General features: G+C 41.1%; 3 protein-coding genes across 5 annotated transcripts in view; all 3 read left to right on the top strand.

Annotated features, from left to right (window-relative positions):
• The window catches only part of LOC134192080 (RNA-binding protein 8A-like), a 1,793-nt gene extending 643 nt beyond the window's left edge, over positions 1 to 1,150 (top strand). Inside the window, exons 4-5 of the mRNA XM_062660765.1 lie at positions 415 to 551; positions 784 to 1,150. Of these exons, the coding sequence (XP_062516749.1) occupies positions 415 to 551; positions 784 to 978 (332 nt within the window). The 3' untranslated portion in view covers positions 979 to 1,150. The remainder of the gene's footprint in view (positions 1 to 414; positions 552 to 783) is intronic.
• A 252-nt stretch (positions 1,151 to 1,402) lies between these two features.
• LOC134191999 (uncharacterized) lies at positions 1,403 to 12,306 on the top strand. 3 transcript variants are annotated; one of them, XM_062660664.1, is made up of 14 exons: positions 1,403 to 1,936; positions 3,123 to 3,184; positions 6,253 to 6,322; positions 6,532 to 6,623; positions 7,364 to 7,578; positions 7,644 to 7,696; positions 7,753 to 7,827; positions 8,616 to 8,747; positions 8,805 to 8,973; positions 9,056 to 9,116; positions 11,082 to 11,229; positions 11,295 to 11,341; positions 11,396 to 11,439; positions 11,823 to 12,306. In XM_062660664.1, the coding sequence occupies exons 1-14, from the start codon at positions 1,462 to 1,464 to the stop codon at positions 11,995 to 11,997; spliced, it is 1,818 nt and encodes a 605-aa protein (XP_062516648.1). In that variant the 5' UTR covers positions 1,403 to 1,461; the 3' UTR covers positions 11,998 to 12,306. The 3 variants fall into 3 exon arrangements, with proteins under 3 accessions (XP_062516648.1, XP_062516647.1, XP_062516646.1); XM_062660663.1 differs by having other exon boundaries at positions 7,756 to 7,827; positions 11,295 to 11,439; positions 11,823 to 12,304; XM_062660662.1 differs by having other exon boundaries at positions 11,295 to 11,439; positions 11,823 to 12,304.
• A 296-nt stretch (positions 12,307 to 12,602) lies between these two features.
• Positions 12,603 to 15,355, top strand: LOC134192295 (A disintegrin and metalloproteinase with thrombospondin motifs 20-like). Its single transcript, XM_062661018.1, has 5 exons — positions 12,603 to 12,779; positions 13,099 to 13,161; positions 13,229 to 13,367; positions 13,440 to 14,982; positions 15,051 to 15,355. The coding sequence occupies exons 1-5, from the start codon at positions 12,677 to 12,679 to the stop codon at positions 15,156 to 15,158; spliced, it is 1,956 nt and encodes a 651-aa protein (XP_062517002.1). The 5' UTR covers positions 12,603 to 12,676; the 3' UTR covers positions 15,159 to 15,355.
• Positions 15,356 to 15,619: the final 264 nt, after the last annotated feature.

Below are 15,619 nucleotides of genomic sequence, written 5' to 3'. Positions count from 1 at the left end.
GATTATAGAGCCCCAGACTAGCTTGTATATTTTTGGTACTGCACTATTGTTACGTGTGTTGGCCTGGTACTAGCTAGTTGCTCCCTGTTTATTTCAATAAATGGGTCTAAACCGTGTATTGTGAGATGCATCCCTCCAATACAATAGTCTAGTATTGTGAGATGCATCCCTCCAATACAATAGTCTAGTATTGTGAGATGCATCCCTCCAATACAATAGTCTAGTATTGTGAGATGCATCCCTCCAATACAATAGTCTAGTGTATTGTGAGATGCAACCCTCCAATACAATAGTCTAGTATTGTGAGATGCATCCCGATGCAACCCTCCAATACAATAGTCTAGTATTGTGAGATGCATCCCTCCAATACAATAGTCTAGTATTGTGAGATGCTAAAATTTGGGATGATTGTAGCTGTTGAGGGTTGGATTTTGTTTGTTACTGGAGTTCACGAAGAAGCTCAAGAGGACGATATCCACGATAAATTTGCAGAGTATGGAGAGATAAAGAACATGCATCTCAATCTTGATAGAAGAACTGGCTTCATCAAGGTGTCCATCGTTTTCTTGTTGGTGTGTGTGTGTGTGTGTGTGTGTGTGTGTGTGTGTGTGTGTGTGTGTGTGTGTGCACGCGTGCATGTGTGTGTGTGTGTGTGTGTGTGTGTGTGTGTGTGTGTGTGTGTGTGTGTGTGTGTGTGTGTGTGCATGCATGTGTGCACATATCATGTGCACTTGTCTCATCACTAATATTGCATTCACAATTACTGTTGTGCTCTGACTATAGGGATATGCACTAGTAGAGTATGAATTATTCAAGGAGGCACAAACAGCACTGGATGCCTTGAATGGATCAGACTTACTCGGCCAGACAATTATGGTTGACTGGGCATTCGTCAAAGGTGCCTACAAAAGTGGACCAAGAAGCAGAAGAAGCGGAGCCGGCGGTCGGCAAAGAGGCAGAAGTCCAGACAGATACTGACCGATATTAATGCATTAAAAGTGGTTTATACTTGCATTGCAGTTGCCACATGTGTAAATGTAAACACTGTAGCTGTTGGTTGATTTTGAGGTGGACTTTTAGCTGAGAATGGTATTGGCGGTACAGAGTACTACTAGTACAGTACAGTTGCAATTCACGTTTCGATATGCTATTGGTGCAATGGCCAATGACTCCAAGATAGAGTAATAGATAAAATGATTAAAATAATTAATTAATTAATTAATTAAATTATGACATTTGTATTTGTTTGCTTGTCTATTCATTTGTCTGTTTGTTTGTCTGCTTGTTCTCATTTGTCTGCGCTTGTTTGTCTAAGGGAAACAAAAAACTTAATTAACGAATTGATGATGTGCAGCCCGGAATTTTGTTTGGGTTGGAAAGTCTAGCGTTGCCCGGGAGATTTTGTAAGTCACTTCACCTGACGAATTTCGCGTGTGTGTCAACTGTCTGTGTATCTCCACGATGGCTGTACGAATGAAAGACCGCAATCCCGACCCTCCGACTCCTCTTCCAACCGACCGAAGCGAAGATTTCATTCAAGATCCTGAAGAGCTTTTCGCGCCAATTCCGTTTCCCTTCTCTCTTGTCTGCAAGAAAGTAGATATCATATTCGACAGGGCTTGGGACGAAATAGAACGACGAGAGAAAGAGAGAGAGCGACTGGCAATGAAAGTGCTCGTACCAAACTACGAGTGTGACGCTCTTGCGCAGTCTGATGCGGTGATGGCGTCGGAACGGACATCTGATGAGACATATCTGATTGTCGTTGACGCGAAGTGTGTGTATGTGAGGAGATACGATGGTGGGGATGTCGTGGCTGAGTGTTTGAGAGACGAGGAAGAGAGAGGAGAGGAGAACGACGGCGCACGCACTTGCTGTCTTTCTGTCGCTGTGTGTTGTCCGAATTGCTGCGTTATTGCGATATCCGATGGACAAGGTTGCTCTTGTTTGATTCACACGGTTATGTGGTGCAAAGTTGATTAAATTAAATTAATTAATTAATTAGGTTAAATTTATAGGAAGGGATATCATTGACTAATGAGTGTAATTGCTGCATGCTGTGACAGTCTGTCTGTCTGTCTGTCTGTCTGTTTGTCTTTTTGTCTGTCTGTCTGTCTGTCTTTTTGTCTGTCTGCCTGTTTGTTTTTCTGTCTGTCTGTCTGTCTGTCAGTCTGTCAGTCTGTTTGTTTTTCTGTCTGTTTGTCTGTCTCTCTGTCTTTTTGTCTGTCTGTCTGTCTGTCTGTCAATACATATATTTTCTAACATTGAACTATTATACACCATCTATTGTTTGTTTTTCTGTCTGTCTGCCTGTCTCAGTCTGTTTGTTTTTCTGTCTGTTTGTCTGTCTGTCTGTCTGTCTGTCTGTCTGTCAAGGCATCCTAAAATGATCCAGCAGAGAGGATGGGTTTGCTGCCCACACAAGAGAAGAGAAGAAGAACAATAAGTATACAGGAGAAATTCTACCAGGAGGGACGTCATCAAAGTGTATACCACTAGTGTTTGAGCACTTTGGTAGATGGGGCCTGCAAGCCAATGCCTTCTTACACACTCTCTCAAAACAGTGCAGCCATATGGAGGAAGACCCCTTTCGTAGTGCAGAACAATTCAAAACTTTTTAGAGGAAACGGTTCTCTTCGATTCTTCAAAGATGCAACGCAAAAGTAATTCTAAAAAAGTTGTCAAGAGTTTCAGAAACAAAGAATGACATGGACAAGCTTTTTGACTTTAATGTACAGATCCGAGTCCACTAATGTTTTAAAGTATTTTGCTGTGAAGGACTGGTTCATCATAGAAGTTTAGGATGTGTACAAGTAGAGAATCTGTAACAATAAAATAATCTGTCTGTCCGTCTGTCTGTCTGTCTGTCTGTTTTTTCTGTCTGTCTGTCTGTCTGTCTGTCTGTCTGTCTGTCTGTCTGTCTGTCTGTTTGTTTTTGTGTTTGTCTGTCTGTCTGTCTGTCTGTTTTTTTCTTTCTGTTTGTCTGTCTGTCTGTCTGTTTGTCTGTTTGTTTTTGTTTGTCTGTCTATCTGTCTGTCTGTCTGTTTGTCTGTCTGTTTGTCTGTCTGTCTGTTTGCCTGTCCATCATATAATTTGTATATAATCTATATTTTCTTTTCAAGGATTATATATTTACATGTTTTATATGACGACACTCGTCCTTCTTAGAGACATAACAAAGCAGGTACATTGTAATAATAATTATTCTCTTCTCGTCTTTACTCCATCTCACCGACCACACATTTTGCACAGAAATCAGCCAGTAAACACAGCAAACATATACAAAACACGCCACACTTGCAAACTCATGAAATATCAATAAATTAATTGAAATGCAGTTGTTAGAAGGTTTTGAGTGCATGCTTGCTAGCACTTCTCATACTTTCATCTTCTTGTGATTGAATTGATACACACACACACACACACACACACACACACACACACACACACACACACACACACACACACACACACACACACACACACACACACACACAAGTGTGCAGAGACAGCCTACACAGAACCGTGTGTGTGTGTGTGTGTGTGTGTGTGTGTGGTGCAATAGCTCAGTTGGTTAGAGAGTGCATTTGGAGAATGAAAACATCTGGGACCTTGCAGGGTTGTAGGTTTAAGTCACAGTGATGGCGAGCTATGGCATAATTTCCTTAAGCAAGAAACTTACACACAATTGCTTCTTTTGACTCAGGAGTATAAATGAGTACCTGGTCATTGACTGGGGTGGCAAGTGCCTGGCCCGGCTCCAGGAGTTTGCTAGAGCAGGCCCAGAGTTCCCTGAGTAGCGCACAGGGCCCAGCTAAACAGCTGGGGCGTGACCTCTGAGAGGCAGCTCCTGACATTTAGGATTTTTTTATTTATTAGGTGTGTGTGTGTGCGTGCACGCACGGTCATGAATTGGACATATTTGGTGACCATGCTTTTGCCTGTGGTCCTCTTCGGATTAAGCGGCATGATGCCTTATGTGACGTCATCTTCCACTGGTTGCTCTTAGACAACTCCAATGTATGTCGAGAACAACATTGTTCCTCTCATTCTATGACAAGACCAGGTGACGTTTTCCATCCCGACTTTTCCCTAGGCAAGGCTGCCTATTTCAACATTTCCATGACGAATTCGTTCACTCCCTCTCACCTTATTAATGCTGCCATAAAAGCTGGTGCTGCTGCTGAGGCTGGGGAAGTGGACTAAGATGAACGCCATCATGCTAACGTTTCAAGTTATGGCTGTTTGTTCTCCCCTCTTGTGGTGGAATCATACGGAGTGTGGGCTGCACATAGTCTGGAGGTGTTGATATCAATCGTAAAGAAGTCTCTTCTATCATCTGACTTGTCTCTGAGCCAAGCTTCCAGGCAATTTCATGAACAGTTATCGGTTTGTTTGTGGCAGTATAACTCAAGACTGATTAGTGACAGATTGGACCTCATGATTGTTGACTATCTACCTAATTATTGTGACTCAGACTCTTTGTGCTTCCGTCCTTAGGGCGGATATGTGTTATCTGTGTTATCTGCATTACATATATATATATATATATATATATATATATATATATATAAGTGTGCAGAGAGACAGACTACACAGAACTGTGTGTGTGTGTGTGTGTGTGTGTGTGTGTGTGTGTGTGTGTGTGTGTGTGTGTGTGTGTGTGTGTGTGTGTGTGTGTGTGTGTGTGTGTGTGTGTGTGTGTGTGTGTGTGTGTGTGTGTGTGTGTGTGTGTGTGTGTGTGTGTGTGTGTGTGTGTGTGTGTGTGTGTGTGTGTGTGTGTGTGTGTGTGTGTGTGTGTGTGTGTGTGTGTGTGTGTGTGTGTGTGTGTGTGTGTGTGTGTGTGTGTGTGTGTGTGTGTGTGTGTGTGTGTGTGTGTGTGTGTGTGTGTGTGTGTGTGTGTGTGTGTGTGTGTGTGTGTGTGTGTGTGTGTGTGTGTGTGTGTGTGTGTGTGTGTGTGTGTGTGTGTGTGTGTGTGTGTGTGTGTGTGTGTGTGTGTGTGTGTGTGTGTGTGTGTGTGTGTGTGTGTGTGTGTGTGTGTGTGTGTGTGTGTGTGTGTGTGTGTGTGTGTGTGTGTGTGTGTGTGTGTGTGTGTGTGTGTGTGTGTGTGTGTGTGTGTGTGTGTGTGTGTGTGTGTGTGTGTGTGTGTGTGTGTGTGTGTGTGTGTGTGTGTGTGTGTGTGTGTGTGTGTGTGTGTGTGTGTGTGTGTGTGTGTGTGTGTGTGTGTGTGTGTGTGTGTGTGTGTGTGTGTGTGTGTGTGTGTGTGTGTGTGTGTGTGTGTGTGTGTGTGTGTGTGTGTGTGTGTGTGTGTGTGTGTGTGTGTGTGTGTGTGTGTGTGTGTGTGTGTGTGTGTGTGTGTGTGTGTGTGTGTGTGTGTGTGTGTGTGTGTGTGTGTGTGTGTGTGTGTGTGTGTGTGTGTGTGTGTGTGTGTGTGTGTGTGTGTGTGTGTGTGTGTGTGTGTGGTGTGTGTGTGTGTGTGTGTGTGTGTGTGTGTGTGTGTGGTGTGTGTGTGTGTGTGTGTGTGTGTGTGTGTGGTGTGTGTGTGTGTGTGTGTGTGTGTGTGTGTGTGTGTGTGTGTGTGTGTGTGTGTATTATATATATTCTTCTTCTATGCAAACTACCCCAAACTACCCTACCCACCCAGTCCCTAAACATAACTACATTACAGTAACAGAAAATCCCACAAGTCATCAAAGTCCAGGTTCAGTCTACTGTATAATAGCTTGGCATTAACTGTATAATAGCTTGGCATTATACCGCCACAGTCTCACGGACAACTGTTCCATCAAATTTGAGTATGTCTGAGAGAAAGGTATGCTGTTCATTGATGAAGCTTTTGAGGCTATGATCTTCAGCGTCTCTAGACTTGAGGGAGACCAGTGTCCTAAAGTTTCTACAATGAGCGGGTAGAAATGACCACCTGCTTGAGTAACCACCCTGTCATGCTTTTCGTCTTTCTCTATTTCACCAGCTTCTGCTGCGGCACCTGGTTTTATGGCTGGCTTGGAGACATAGGATGGTTGCATAGAATTCCTCACTGACACATCAAAGAATATATACATATATATATATATATATATATATATATATATATATATATATATATATATATATATATATATATATATATATATAATGAGATATTGCTAATGTTACGCATATGCATGAGATGAGCTTATGTGTCTGTTAGTTTACATTTGAAGTGACAAACTTGATATGTTTTTGTAGTTTATGGTTGGAATGTGTTTATAGGACAATATGGATGGTGTTGGGAGATGTTTGTTGTCATCTGGTGGTGACTTTCTTGCAGTGTTAAGAAATAGTAAGGCGACTAGCTTTTAAATGTGACTACACACACACACACACACACACACACACACACACACACACACACACACAGACACACACACACAGACACACACAGACACACACACACACACACACACACACACACACACACACACACACACACACACAACCAAGATGGTCGGATAAATTTGCTTTGGTTGTGGAAATAGTCTTATATTGTAGATAACACTATCGAGTTCTTGTCACTTCCCTTTGCTTCATGGACAGATGAGAACACTCTACAAAAACTAGAGACTGAAGCAAATGAACTTGAGGTGTACAGTATCAACATTGACACAAACATCGTGTCTCAGTCTGTTCATCTGTCTCTATAAACTTTGCTTTCATCTGCCTGTTTACTTTTGTGTGTCTATCTGTTTGTCTGTCTATCTGTTTGTTTGTTTATCTATTAGTTTGGCTATCTGTTTGTTTGTCTGTCTATCTGTTTGTTTGTCTTTCTATCTGTTTGTTTGTTTGTTTGTCTTTCTATCTGTTTGTTTGTTTGTTTGTTTGTTTGTTTGTTTGTGTATCTGTTTGTTTGTTCTATCTGTTTGTTTGTTTGTTTGTTTGTCTATCTGTTTGTCTGTTTGTCTATCTGTTTATTTGTTTGTTTGTCTATCTGTTTGTTTGTTTGTTTGTCTATCTGTTTATTTGTTTGTTTGGCTATCTGTTTATTTGTTTGTCTGTCTATCTGTTTGTTTATTCTATCTGTTTGTATGTTTGTCTATCTGTTTGTTTGTTTATCTATTTGTTTGTCTGTTTGTCTATCTGTTTGTTTGTTTGTCTTTCTATCTGTTTGTTTGTTTGTTTGTCCATCTGTTTATTTGTTTGTTTGTCTATCTGTTTGTTTGTTTGCTTATTTCTGATTGTTTAGCTCTTGTTTCTTATTTCATCTTTTTATCTCTTTGTCTGTCTGTCTGTCAGCCTACCTACCTGCCTACTTTGTACATTGATCATCAATCAACGATATACAAACAAAATTAGTAGCTATTTAATTCTTCCATTTTTATAACAGAAACTCTCTGTATTACGTTCTACACTCATCAAACCAACTCTCATATTAAGAATTCATCCACAAGCCTTGCCGCCGTTCTCTCAATTTTCTCATCCATCCGACATACTGAACTCCATCCTCAACGACATCAATTCTCTCCCGACGGGACTAAACCATCCTCTCACTCAGCGTTACTTCAAATCAAGTGGCACACAACTGGAGACACCAGACATGAGGTGATATCAATATGACATCGTGAGCATCTCGCCTTGAGGCAATACTTTGGTTTGTGTGTTTGGAGGTTGGGAGACTTGCATTTCGTGCAGTCTGTGGGGATTCCAAAGCCACGAGCTGGTAGGGTGTGATGGAGATTGTGGAGAGATTGATGAGTTGGTAGTGTGTCGTGTTAGTAGAGGATACGGTCATTGTGTGGTGGACTGGATGCCACATATTGTATTTCTATTCGTTGACACATCAGAGGAAAGGTGAGTTGGTGAGCAATATTTACTGAAATTGTTTACTTGTTTGTTTATTTGTTTGTTTGTTTTTGTTTGTATGTTTGTTTGTTATTTGTTTGTTTGTTTGTTTTTGTTTGTATCTTTGTTTATTGCTTAGTGTTTTGTTTCTTTGTTCTGTTTGTGTTTTCTTGTTTGTTTTTGTTTGTTTTTGTTGTATGTCATGTTGTTCATTTGTTGGTTTATTATTTTGTTGTTTGTATGTATGTTCATCGATATGTTTCTCTGTCTGTCTGTTGTCTGTCTGTGTATCTGTTTGTCCATTTGTTTGTCGAATTTTTACTTTTTGTTTGTCTATCTGTTTGTCCATTTGTTTGTTTGAATTTTTGTTTTTGTTTGTTCATCTGTTTGTCCATTTGTTTGTTTGAATTTTTATTTTTGTTTGTCTATCCGTTTGTTCATATGTTTGTTTGAATTTTTGTTTTTTGTTTGTCTATCTGTTTGTCCATTGTTTGTTTGAATTTTTACTTTTTGTTTGTTAATCTGTTTGTCCATTTGTTTGTTTGAATTTTTACTTCTTGTTTGTCTATCTGTTTGTCCATTGTTTGTTTGAATTTTTACTTTTTATTTGTCTATCTGTTTGTCCATTTGTTTGTTTGAATTTTTACTTTTTGTTTGTCTATCTGTTTGTCCATTTGTTTGTTTGAATTTTTACTTTTTGTTTGTTTATCTGTTTGTCTATTAGTATGTCAGTTAATTTGTTTGTTTGTTTTTGTTTGTTTGTTTGTATGTCAGTCAACATGTTTGTTTGTTCACAGATGTTGATCTGAACCCGATACGTACCATTCCTGGTGCAGGCCACATAGCCTCTTCTTCAGTCAGTCCAGACTCACGTTTGCTGGCAATCGGCTATGCGAATGGTTTCACAGTTGTGTGGGACCTTTTCTCATGTATGCAGCAACACTAATTACAATACCAGTTACGATCACATCTCTCTTGCTTGTCAGATTTGGCTATGTGTACAGTAAAGCCTTCTGCTGGCAGTTTAACTGCACTGCTAGTCATTCCAGCAGGTAAGCAGCAATATAATGTCATGATGGGAACATCAGATGGTGAACTGATGCGAATACAAACGTATGAATTTGGTGGTGGACACGAAGAGATTAAAATGGAACGGTACGTTGCAAAACTTTATTGAATACAACATTTTGTGTTGTGGCTTTGTTGTTGTGTTAGCTCGTGTTGTTGTTATTGTTAGTGATTCAGATGAGGCAAGAAGTGTGGCTGGTCTTTGTGCTTCTGCTTGTATGTCGTCTCTGGTAAGGATGTGTGCGCATGGGGATATGAGTGTAGTGAGACAGATGAAATGAAGTAGAAACAGATGCATGGAAGTGTGTGTGTGTGTGTGTGTGTGTGTGTGTGTGTGTGTGTGTGTGTGTGTGTGTGTGTGTGTGTGTGTGTGTGTGTGTGTGTGTGTGTGTGTGTGTGTGTGTGTGTGTGTGTGTGTGTGTGTGTGTGTGTGTGTGTGTGTGTGTGTGTGTGTGTGTGTGTGTGTGTGTGTGTGTGTGTGTGTGTGTGTGTGTGTGTGTGTGTGTGTGTGTGTGTGTGTGTGTGTGTGTGTGTGTGTGTGTGTGTGTGTGTGTGTGTGTGTGTGTGTGTGTGTGTGTGTGTGTGTGTGTGTGTGTGTGTGTGTGTGTGTGTGTGTGTGTGTGTGTGTGTGTGTGTGTGTGTGTGTGTGTGTGTGTGTGTGTGTGTGTGTGTGTGTGTGTGTGTGTGTGTGTGTGTGTGTGTGTGTGTGTGTGTGTGTGTGTGTGTGTGTGTGTGTGTGTGTGTGTGTGTGTGTGTGTGTGTGTGTGTGTGTGTGTGTGTGTGTGTGTGTGTGTGTGTGTGTGTGTGTGTGTGTGTGTGTGTGTGTGTGTGTGTGTGTGTGTGTGTGTGTGTGTGTGTGTGTGTGTGTGTGTGTGTGTGTGTGTGTGTGTGTGTGTGTGTGTGTGTGTGTGTGTGTGTGTGTGTGTGTGTGTGTGTGTGTGTGTGTGTGTGTGTGTGTGTGTGTGTGTGTGTGTGTGTGTGTGTGTGTGTGTGTGTGTGTGTGTGTGTGTGTGTGTGTGTGTGTGTGTGTGTGTGTGTGTGTGTGTGTGTGTGTGTGTGTGTGTGTGTGTGTGTGTGTGTGTGTGTGTGTGTGTGTGTGTGTGTGTGTGTGTGTGTGTGTGTGTGTGTGTGTGTGTGTGTGTGTGTGTGTGTGTGTGTGTGTGTGTGTGTGTGTGTGTGTGTGTGTGTGTGTGTGTGTGTGTGTGTGTGTGTGTGTGTGTGTGTGTGTGTGTGTGTGTGTGTGTGTGTGTGTGTGTGTGTGTGTGTGTGTGTGTGTGTGTGTGTGTGTGTGTGTGTGTGTGTGTGTGTGTGTGTGTGTGTGTGTGTGTGTGTGTGTGTGTGTGTGTGTGTGTGTGTGTGTGTGTGTGTGTGTGTGTGTGTGTGTGTGTGTGTGTGTGTGTGTGTGTGTGTGTGTGTGTGTGTGTGTGTGTGTGTGTGTGTGTGTGTGTGTGTGTGTGTGTGTGTGTGTGTGTGTGTGTGTGTGTGTGTGTGTGTGTGTGTGCAACAAACAAACAACTATACACATTGACATGGAGATGGTTATACATGAAGTATACTATAAAACGAATTAGACAGACACAACAAACACACGACAAATTTTATTAAGCTATCGTACTACAACACACACACACACACACACACACACACACACACACACACACACACACACACACACACACACACGAGGCCAGAATATCGAAATTCTTTATCAAATAGCACCAATAGCTACACAACGACAACAATCATTTTGTTATTGCCAAACAGTGGGTGTTGATGGCATCACTGTTTTACGTATGACATCATCATATTGCTAGCTTCTATGTCAACAAAATTTGACATTATTTTTACTAGTTTCTATGGCAACAATTTTGGCGTCAATATTTTCACTAGTTTCTATAGCAACAACTTTGATGTTACTATTTTTACTAGTTTCTATGGCAACAAAATTTTGACGTCACCATTTTTACTAGTTTCTATGGCAACAATTTTGGCGTCAATATTTTGACTAGTTTCTATAGCAACAACTTTGATGTTACTATTTTTACTAGTTTCTATGGCAACAAAATTTTAAAAATCTAATTCTGTTGATTTTATTGTTAGACTTGATGTTGCATGGATACATACTGTGATGATGATGAATTTTTTGTACATCTAACTCCATGGATGCATATCATGATGGTATGTTTATCTTGTAGGTTTTAGTTGTCTCTACGTCGAATCACAAACAGCTCATCTTTTATGACATAGAATCAGGGCAGGAGGTGTGTGAGTTGTCGCTGCCCAAACGAGTCGAAGTCGAACGTTGTTTTCTTGGCAACAAGCAACCACTGCTCTATGTGTTAGGTGCTACATCACAGCGTAATATGATGCTGTTTGAGACCTGTGTATATGCTGTTGTTTGGAATTAGGAAGAGATGGGCAGCTTTATTGTTTATCTTTGACGGCGTGTAGTGCTGTGAGGCCTTATATTCATGGAGCCTTGGTGTGTGATGAGTTTGATCCGTTTCAGTGGATGTTTGAACACAGAGCTCAACAGCTATTGGAAGAAGACAGGTGAGTTGTGGGTTGTTGCTTCTGTATGTGTTTGGTTGTTTTTAACTTAGTTGTTTATCTGTTTGTTTGTTTGTTTGTTTGTCTATTGTTTTTTGTTTGTGTGTCTGTCTTTTCCTTTGTCTGTTTGTCTGTCTGTGTGTTGCTCTGTCTGTTTTATCTGTCTGTCTATGTGTCTGTCGTTATCCCTGTCTGTTTTTGTCTGTCTGTTTATCTGTCTGTCTGTGTGTCTGTTTTATCTGTCTCTTTGTCTGTCTGTTTGTCTGCTGTCTGTCTGTCTGTCTGTCTGTTTGTGTGCGTGCATGTGTTGTCAGTTGCCTCTGATTTAACTCTAATATGTTTCTGTTTTTACATCTCACTTGCTAGTCTTCATTTTGTCTTCTCAGGAAGAAGTATGATGGCATTACTCAAGAACAGAAGGATAGAGACTTGAAAATATTACTTGAAAGCCTTGAATTGAAAGCCAAGGAAATGTACGAGCAAGCAGTAGAACAAAAGGAACTGCAGCAATCTCATAGCAGCAGCCATAATGACAACCAATCACAGTGTTCGTCTTATTGATTTGTGATTATTTCTGAATTATGCCACACTTGCTCCATATTGGTATTACAGTGAACGTCAAGGTACTGTACAATAAATGTGGGTGATTAGTGAGTGATTTTACACTGTACTTGAACTCAAACTCGAGGCGCCTGTGGCTGTAAAAACACGATTTGCTTGTTGGTGACTATAAATTGTTTGATTAAATCTACTTGATAAAATGTTGTAAATAAGATATTTTTGTTATTTAAAAGTATGTCCAAGTGTGGTCACATCACTTGTACATGTGTACATATGCACGCATGTCTTTGCCCAGCTGTCGCAGTCACGTTGCTATTGATGGTCTTGTTAGTTGTTTTGCTTGCTGTCATCTGTTGCAGCTCAAGATTTTTGCAGCGACTTGCCCGACTATACATACTGCTGGTCAGTGAATAACTTGCTGTGAATGCTTACTAAAATGCACTATACATATGCATATAATATAAATCTTTTGATTCTTTGAATTCCAATCTTGTCTAATGCCTGATTTGTACTAATGTTTTAGTATGTACAGCACATAGCATTGCAGTCTCCGCCCTAATTGCCTTGTCTTCTAACCACACTTCCCACTGGCTTTCTGTTCTTTGAACGGACTTTAGTGTGAATTAGGCTTAAGTGTGGTGACATCACTGCGTGTTTCCTGCCCAGTCGTGTAACAGTCATGGCACAGTGTGGGTTGCTGTTGATTGTTTCGTTTTGCGTGCTGTTTACTGTTGCTCAACCTCAAGATGAGGATGAAGGCTCGGCTTTGATACCTATTCCTGGTCAGTGAATAGATTACTTGATTTGAATAGTCATGCAGTGTGTATAGATACCTTGAAAATTGCAATTAATCTACTTAAATACTTAAGTAGTTGGAAATTGCAGTGATTCTGTAGTAGCTCTTGTAGAGCCTTTGTTTCATGTTTGAGTTGTATTCTTGCTATGCAAACACCTTGCATTGTACCCATGCACACAATGGTCTCACACGTATAGTTCTACTATGGGCGGAGAAAGGGGCGGAGTTTAAGTTGCTGCAAGTTTGTGGTGGTTGCTGTTGATTGTTCTGGTTTCTGTCGATTGTTCGGGTTTTCTTTATTTCAGTGGAGCGAGATGTAAAGTATAAGTTGATTGGGAAATCTTGCAGCCACACATGTGGTGGAAGTGGTAAGTTCTTGTTGGATGCCTGAAAGACAACAAATGTGTGGATCACTGTAGGTTATGTTGCTACTAGGTTCTCGGATAGTTTCTCCACAGTGTGTTCTGGAAGGTGACGATGGTGAGGATAGGATTGTGGATATTAGCCTCTGTGCAGACCAATACAAACCTCCTGCAAGACGCGAGCCATGCAACAGGGTTTCATGCCCTGGCAGGTAATTTCTACATACATGTACTGTTGTTTGTGTATATAATCGATACTATATATTATTGATTGCACTGATTAGATGGGCAGAAGGTGAAGCAAGTCCTTGTTCAAGTTCTTGTATTGGAGAACAGAAAGTAGATGTGTACTGCAGCCAAGAACAGGCAAATGGCATGATCATGAGGGTTGATGATACTATTTGCGAACGTGATAGTTTTGAAATTAAACCAAGAGAAACAAGAACATGTGGAGTTGAGTGTGCAGAATACAGGTGGAACTACGAGACATATGGAGAGTGCTCTAGCAAGTGTGGCCCAGGAATACAGACACGTGAATATTCCTGCATTAAAGACACGAGACTGAGAGAGAGACGAGTTCCACTTAGTGAGTGCATTAGCAGAGGACTGCCACACCCAATCCTTACTCGATCATGTGACCCACCCAACAACTGTCGTTATGATGTCACTGCGTGGAGTCCCTGCTCTGCAACATGTGATGTTGGTATTGAAATGCGCACAGTCTCATGTTTCAAAGAGAAACAGTCTAATGGACAAGCTAAAATTGAAGTTGTTTCTTTAGACGACTGTGCTAGGGATTTCTCACTTCATAAGCCTGTGACTGAAAGAACATGCTATCGACCATGTCCATGTGAAATACCAAGATGGGAAGTCGGAAGATACTCTGATTGTCCAGTTTCTTGTGGAGGTGGACCCACTGCCTATCAACAGAGGTATGTGTATTGCCAATGCACACTTCGTGGGAGAACACAAGTGACCTCTGACAGCGATTGCGCTGGACAAGAACAGCCAGCTGACAGAAGAGATTGTGGGCAGGATGCATGCCCATGTGTTTATCATCGTTGGGTGAAAGGCTCGTATGGAGATTGTTCACGAACATGTGGTGAAGTCGAACAGATTGGAAAGAAAGAAAGGAAGGTTGAATGTATCTGTTATCTTAATGGAGTAAGAACAGTGGCTAATGAAACAAAATGTGACCAACGTTCAAAGCCACGCACAGCAATAGACTGCTATCCTCCAGTGTGTCCATGTTTAGATCCTCATTGGGTCACCGGTCCATATGACGTTTGTTCAAAGGCATGCAATGGAATACAGACTCGTCGTGTTGGCTGTCAATGCAGAAGTGACAATCGGAGACTAGATGACAGTGTGTGTCTAAGAAATCTTCAGTCACCAAAGCCATCAACAGCACGGCGTTGTAATGATAGCTGTGTATGCAGGGACTATCACTACACCACAAGTCATTGGTCCTATTGCAGTGTGAGTTGTGGGGAAGGTGTACAGGCAAGAAACGTTAAATGTACTTGTGAAAGAGAGAACATATATGAAGACGTGAAGAATAAAACTTTGTGTGAGGAACAAATTGGGATACGATACCCTGACGAGGAACGTCCCTGTTACATTCCATGTCCTTGCCATTATGAGTATGATGTCAGTCCATGGTCACAATGCATTCCAGATCGATGCAATGGCTACAAAACTCGAAGTGTGAGTTGCAAGTGTAACAGTGTCAAGGCCGATATTCGTCATTGTGATGCTCAGTATCTCAGGAAGCCAGGGGAATGGAGGCAATGCAAGCAATGCTCATTTAGGTGGGCTCGAAGTGAGGTGAGACACAATACTATAATGTATGTATAGAATTTGCACACAAAGACTAGAACATGTTGCTGTTGCAGTGCAAGCAAAATTGTCGTCGTCGTCGTCGCGTTGCGGTGTGTAAGAATGCTGAAACTGGAGAGACAGTACCAGATATTTATTGTTCTGGTCAAGCTGGCATGGAATAGAGATGAGCAACTCAAGAAGTGTGACTGTCCAAGATCTTTGTCTTGAACTCAAATGTCATTACCAGCTGAATCTGAGTAATTGAACAAATTACTACTGTAGTATTTGATTGAGCTACTGTAGCAAGTATGTGTAATTTAGACGATGAAATGGAATGATATTAAGAAATTCAAAGGCATGGCTGACAAATTGACAAAAATTTGGTGAAGTCTGAAATAAGTGCAGGTTCAAATAGACGCTCAGTCAGCAGTTCTAATAGTTTTTGTTATGACAAACTGTTAGCACTACAACAGCAGTTCTAATGTAAAAACACTGCAACTGTTGGAAGACTCGATCATGGCAGTACTGGTTAATGTTGCTTCAGTTTCCTAGAAAACGAGTGCATTCTAAGAAAAATATCCAGTACAAATCTATAAATCTTGGCCACAGTGATGATTACAGTGATATTTTCAAATGTAATGTG

This window comes from Corticium candelabrum, chromosome 16 (genome assembly GCF_963422355.1).
Source record: "Corticium candelabrum chromosome 16, ooCorCand1.1, whole genome shotgun sequence".
NCBI classification, from domain to species: domain Eukaryota; kingdom Metazoa; phylum Porifera; class Homoscleromorpha; order Homosclerophorida; family Plakinidae; genus Corticium; species Corticium candelabrum.
Note: the sequence above shows the minus strand (reverse complement) of the source record. Positions and strands in the feature narration are given on the sequence as shown.

What these genes read in the sequence shown, in the direction of transcription:
- LOC134191999 (XM_062660662.1), top strand. Translation starts at nt 1,462, where the DNA reads ATGGCTGTACGAATGAAAGACCGCAATCCCGACCCTCCGACTCCTCTT. An exon ending in GATTCCAAAGCCACGAGCTG is followed by an intron (nt 7,697 to 7,752) that starts GTAGGGTGTGAT and finishes GTGTCGTGTTAG; the next exon opens with TAGAGGATACGGTCATTGTG. An exon ending in CAGCTATTGGAAGAAGACAG is followed by an intron (nt 11,440 to 11,822) that starts GTGAGTTGTGGG and finishes TTGTCTTCTCAG; the next exon opens with GAAGAAGTATGATGGCATTA.
- LOC134192295 (XM_062661018.1), top strand. Translation starts at nt 12,677, where the DNA reads ATGGCACAGTGTGGGTTGCTGTTGATTGTTTCGTTTTGCGTGCTGTTT. An exon ending in CCACACATGTGGTGGAAGTG is followed by an intron (nt 13,162 to 13,228) that starts GTAAGTTCTTGT and finishes TGTTGCTACTAG; the next exon opens with GTTCTCGGATAGTTTCTCCA. An exon ending in TTAGGTGGGCTCGAAGTGAG is followed by an intron (nt 14,983 to 15,050) that starts GTGAGACACAAT and finishes TTGCTGTTGCAG; the next exon opens with TGCAAGCAAAATTGTCGTCG.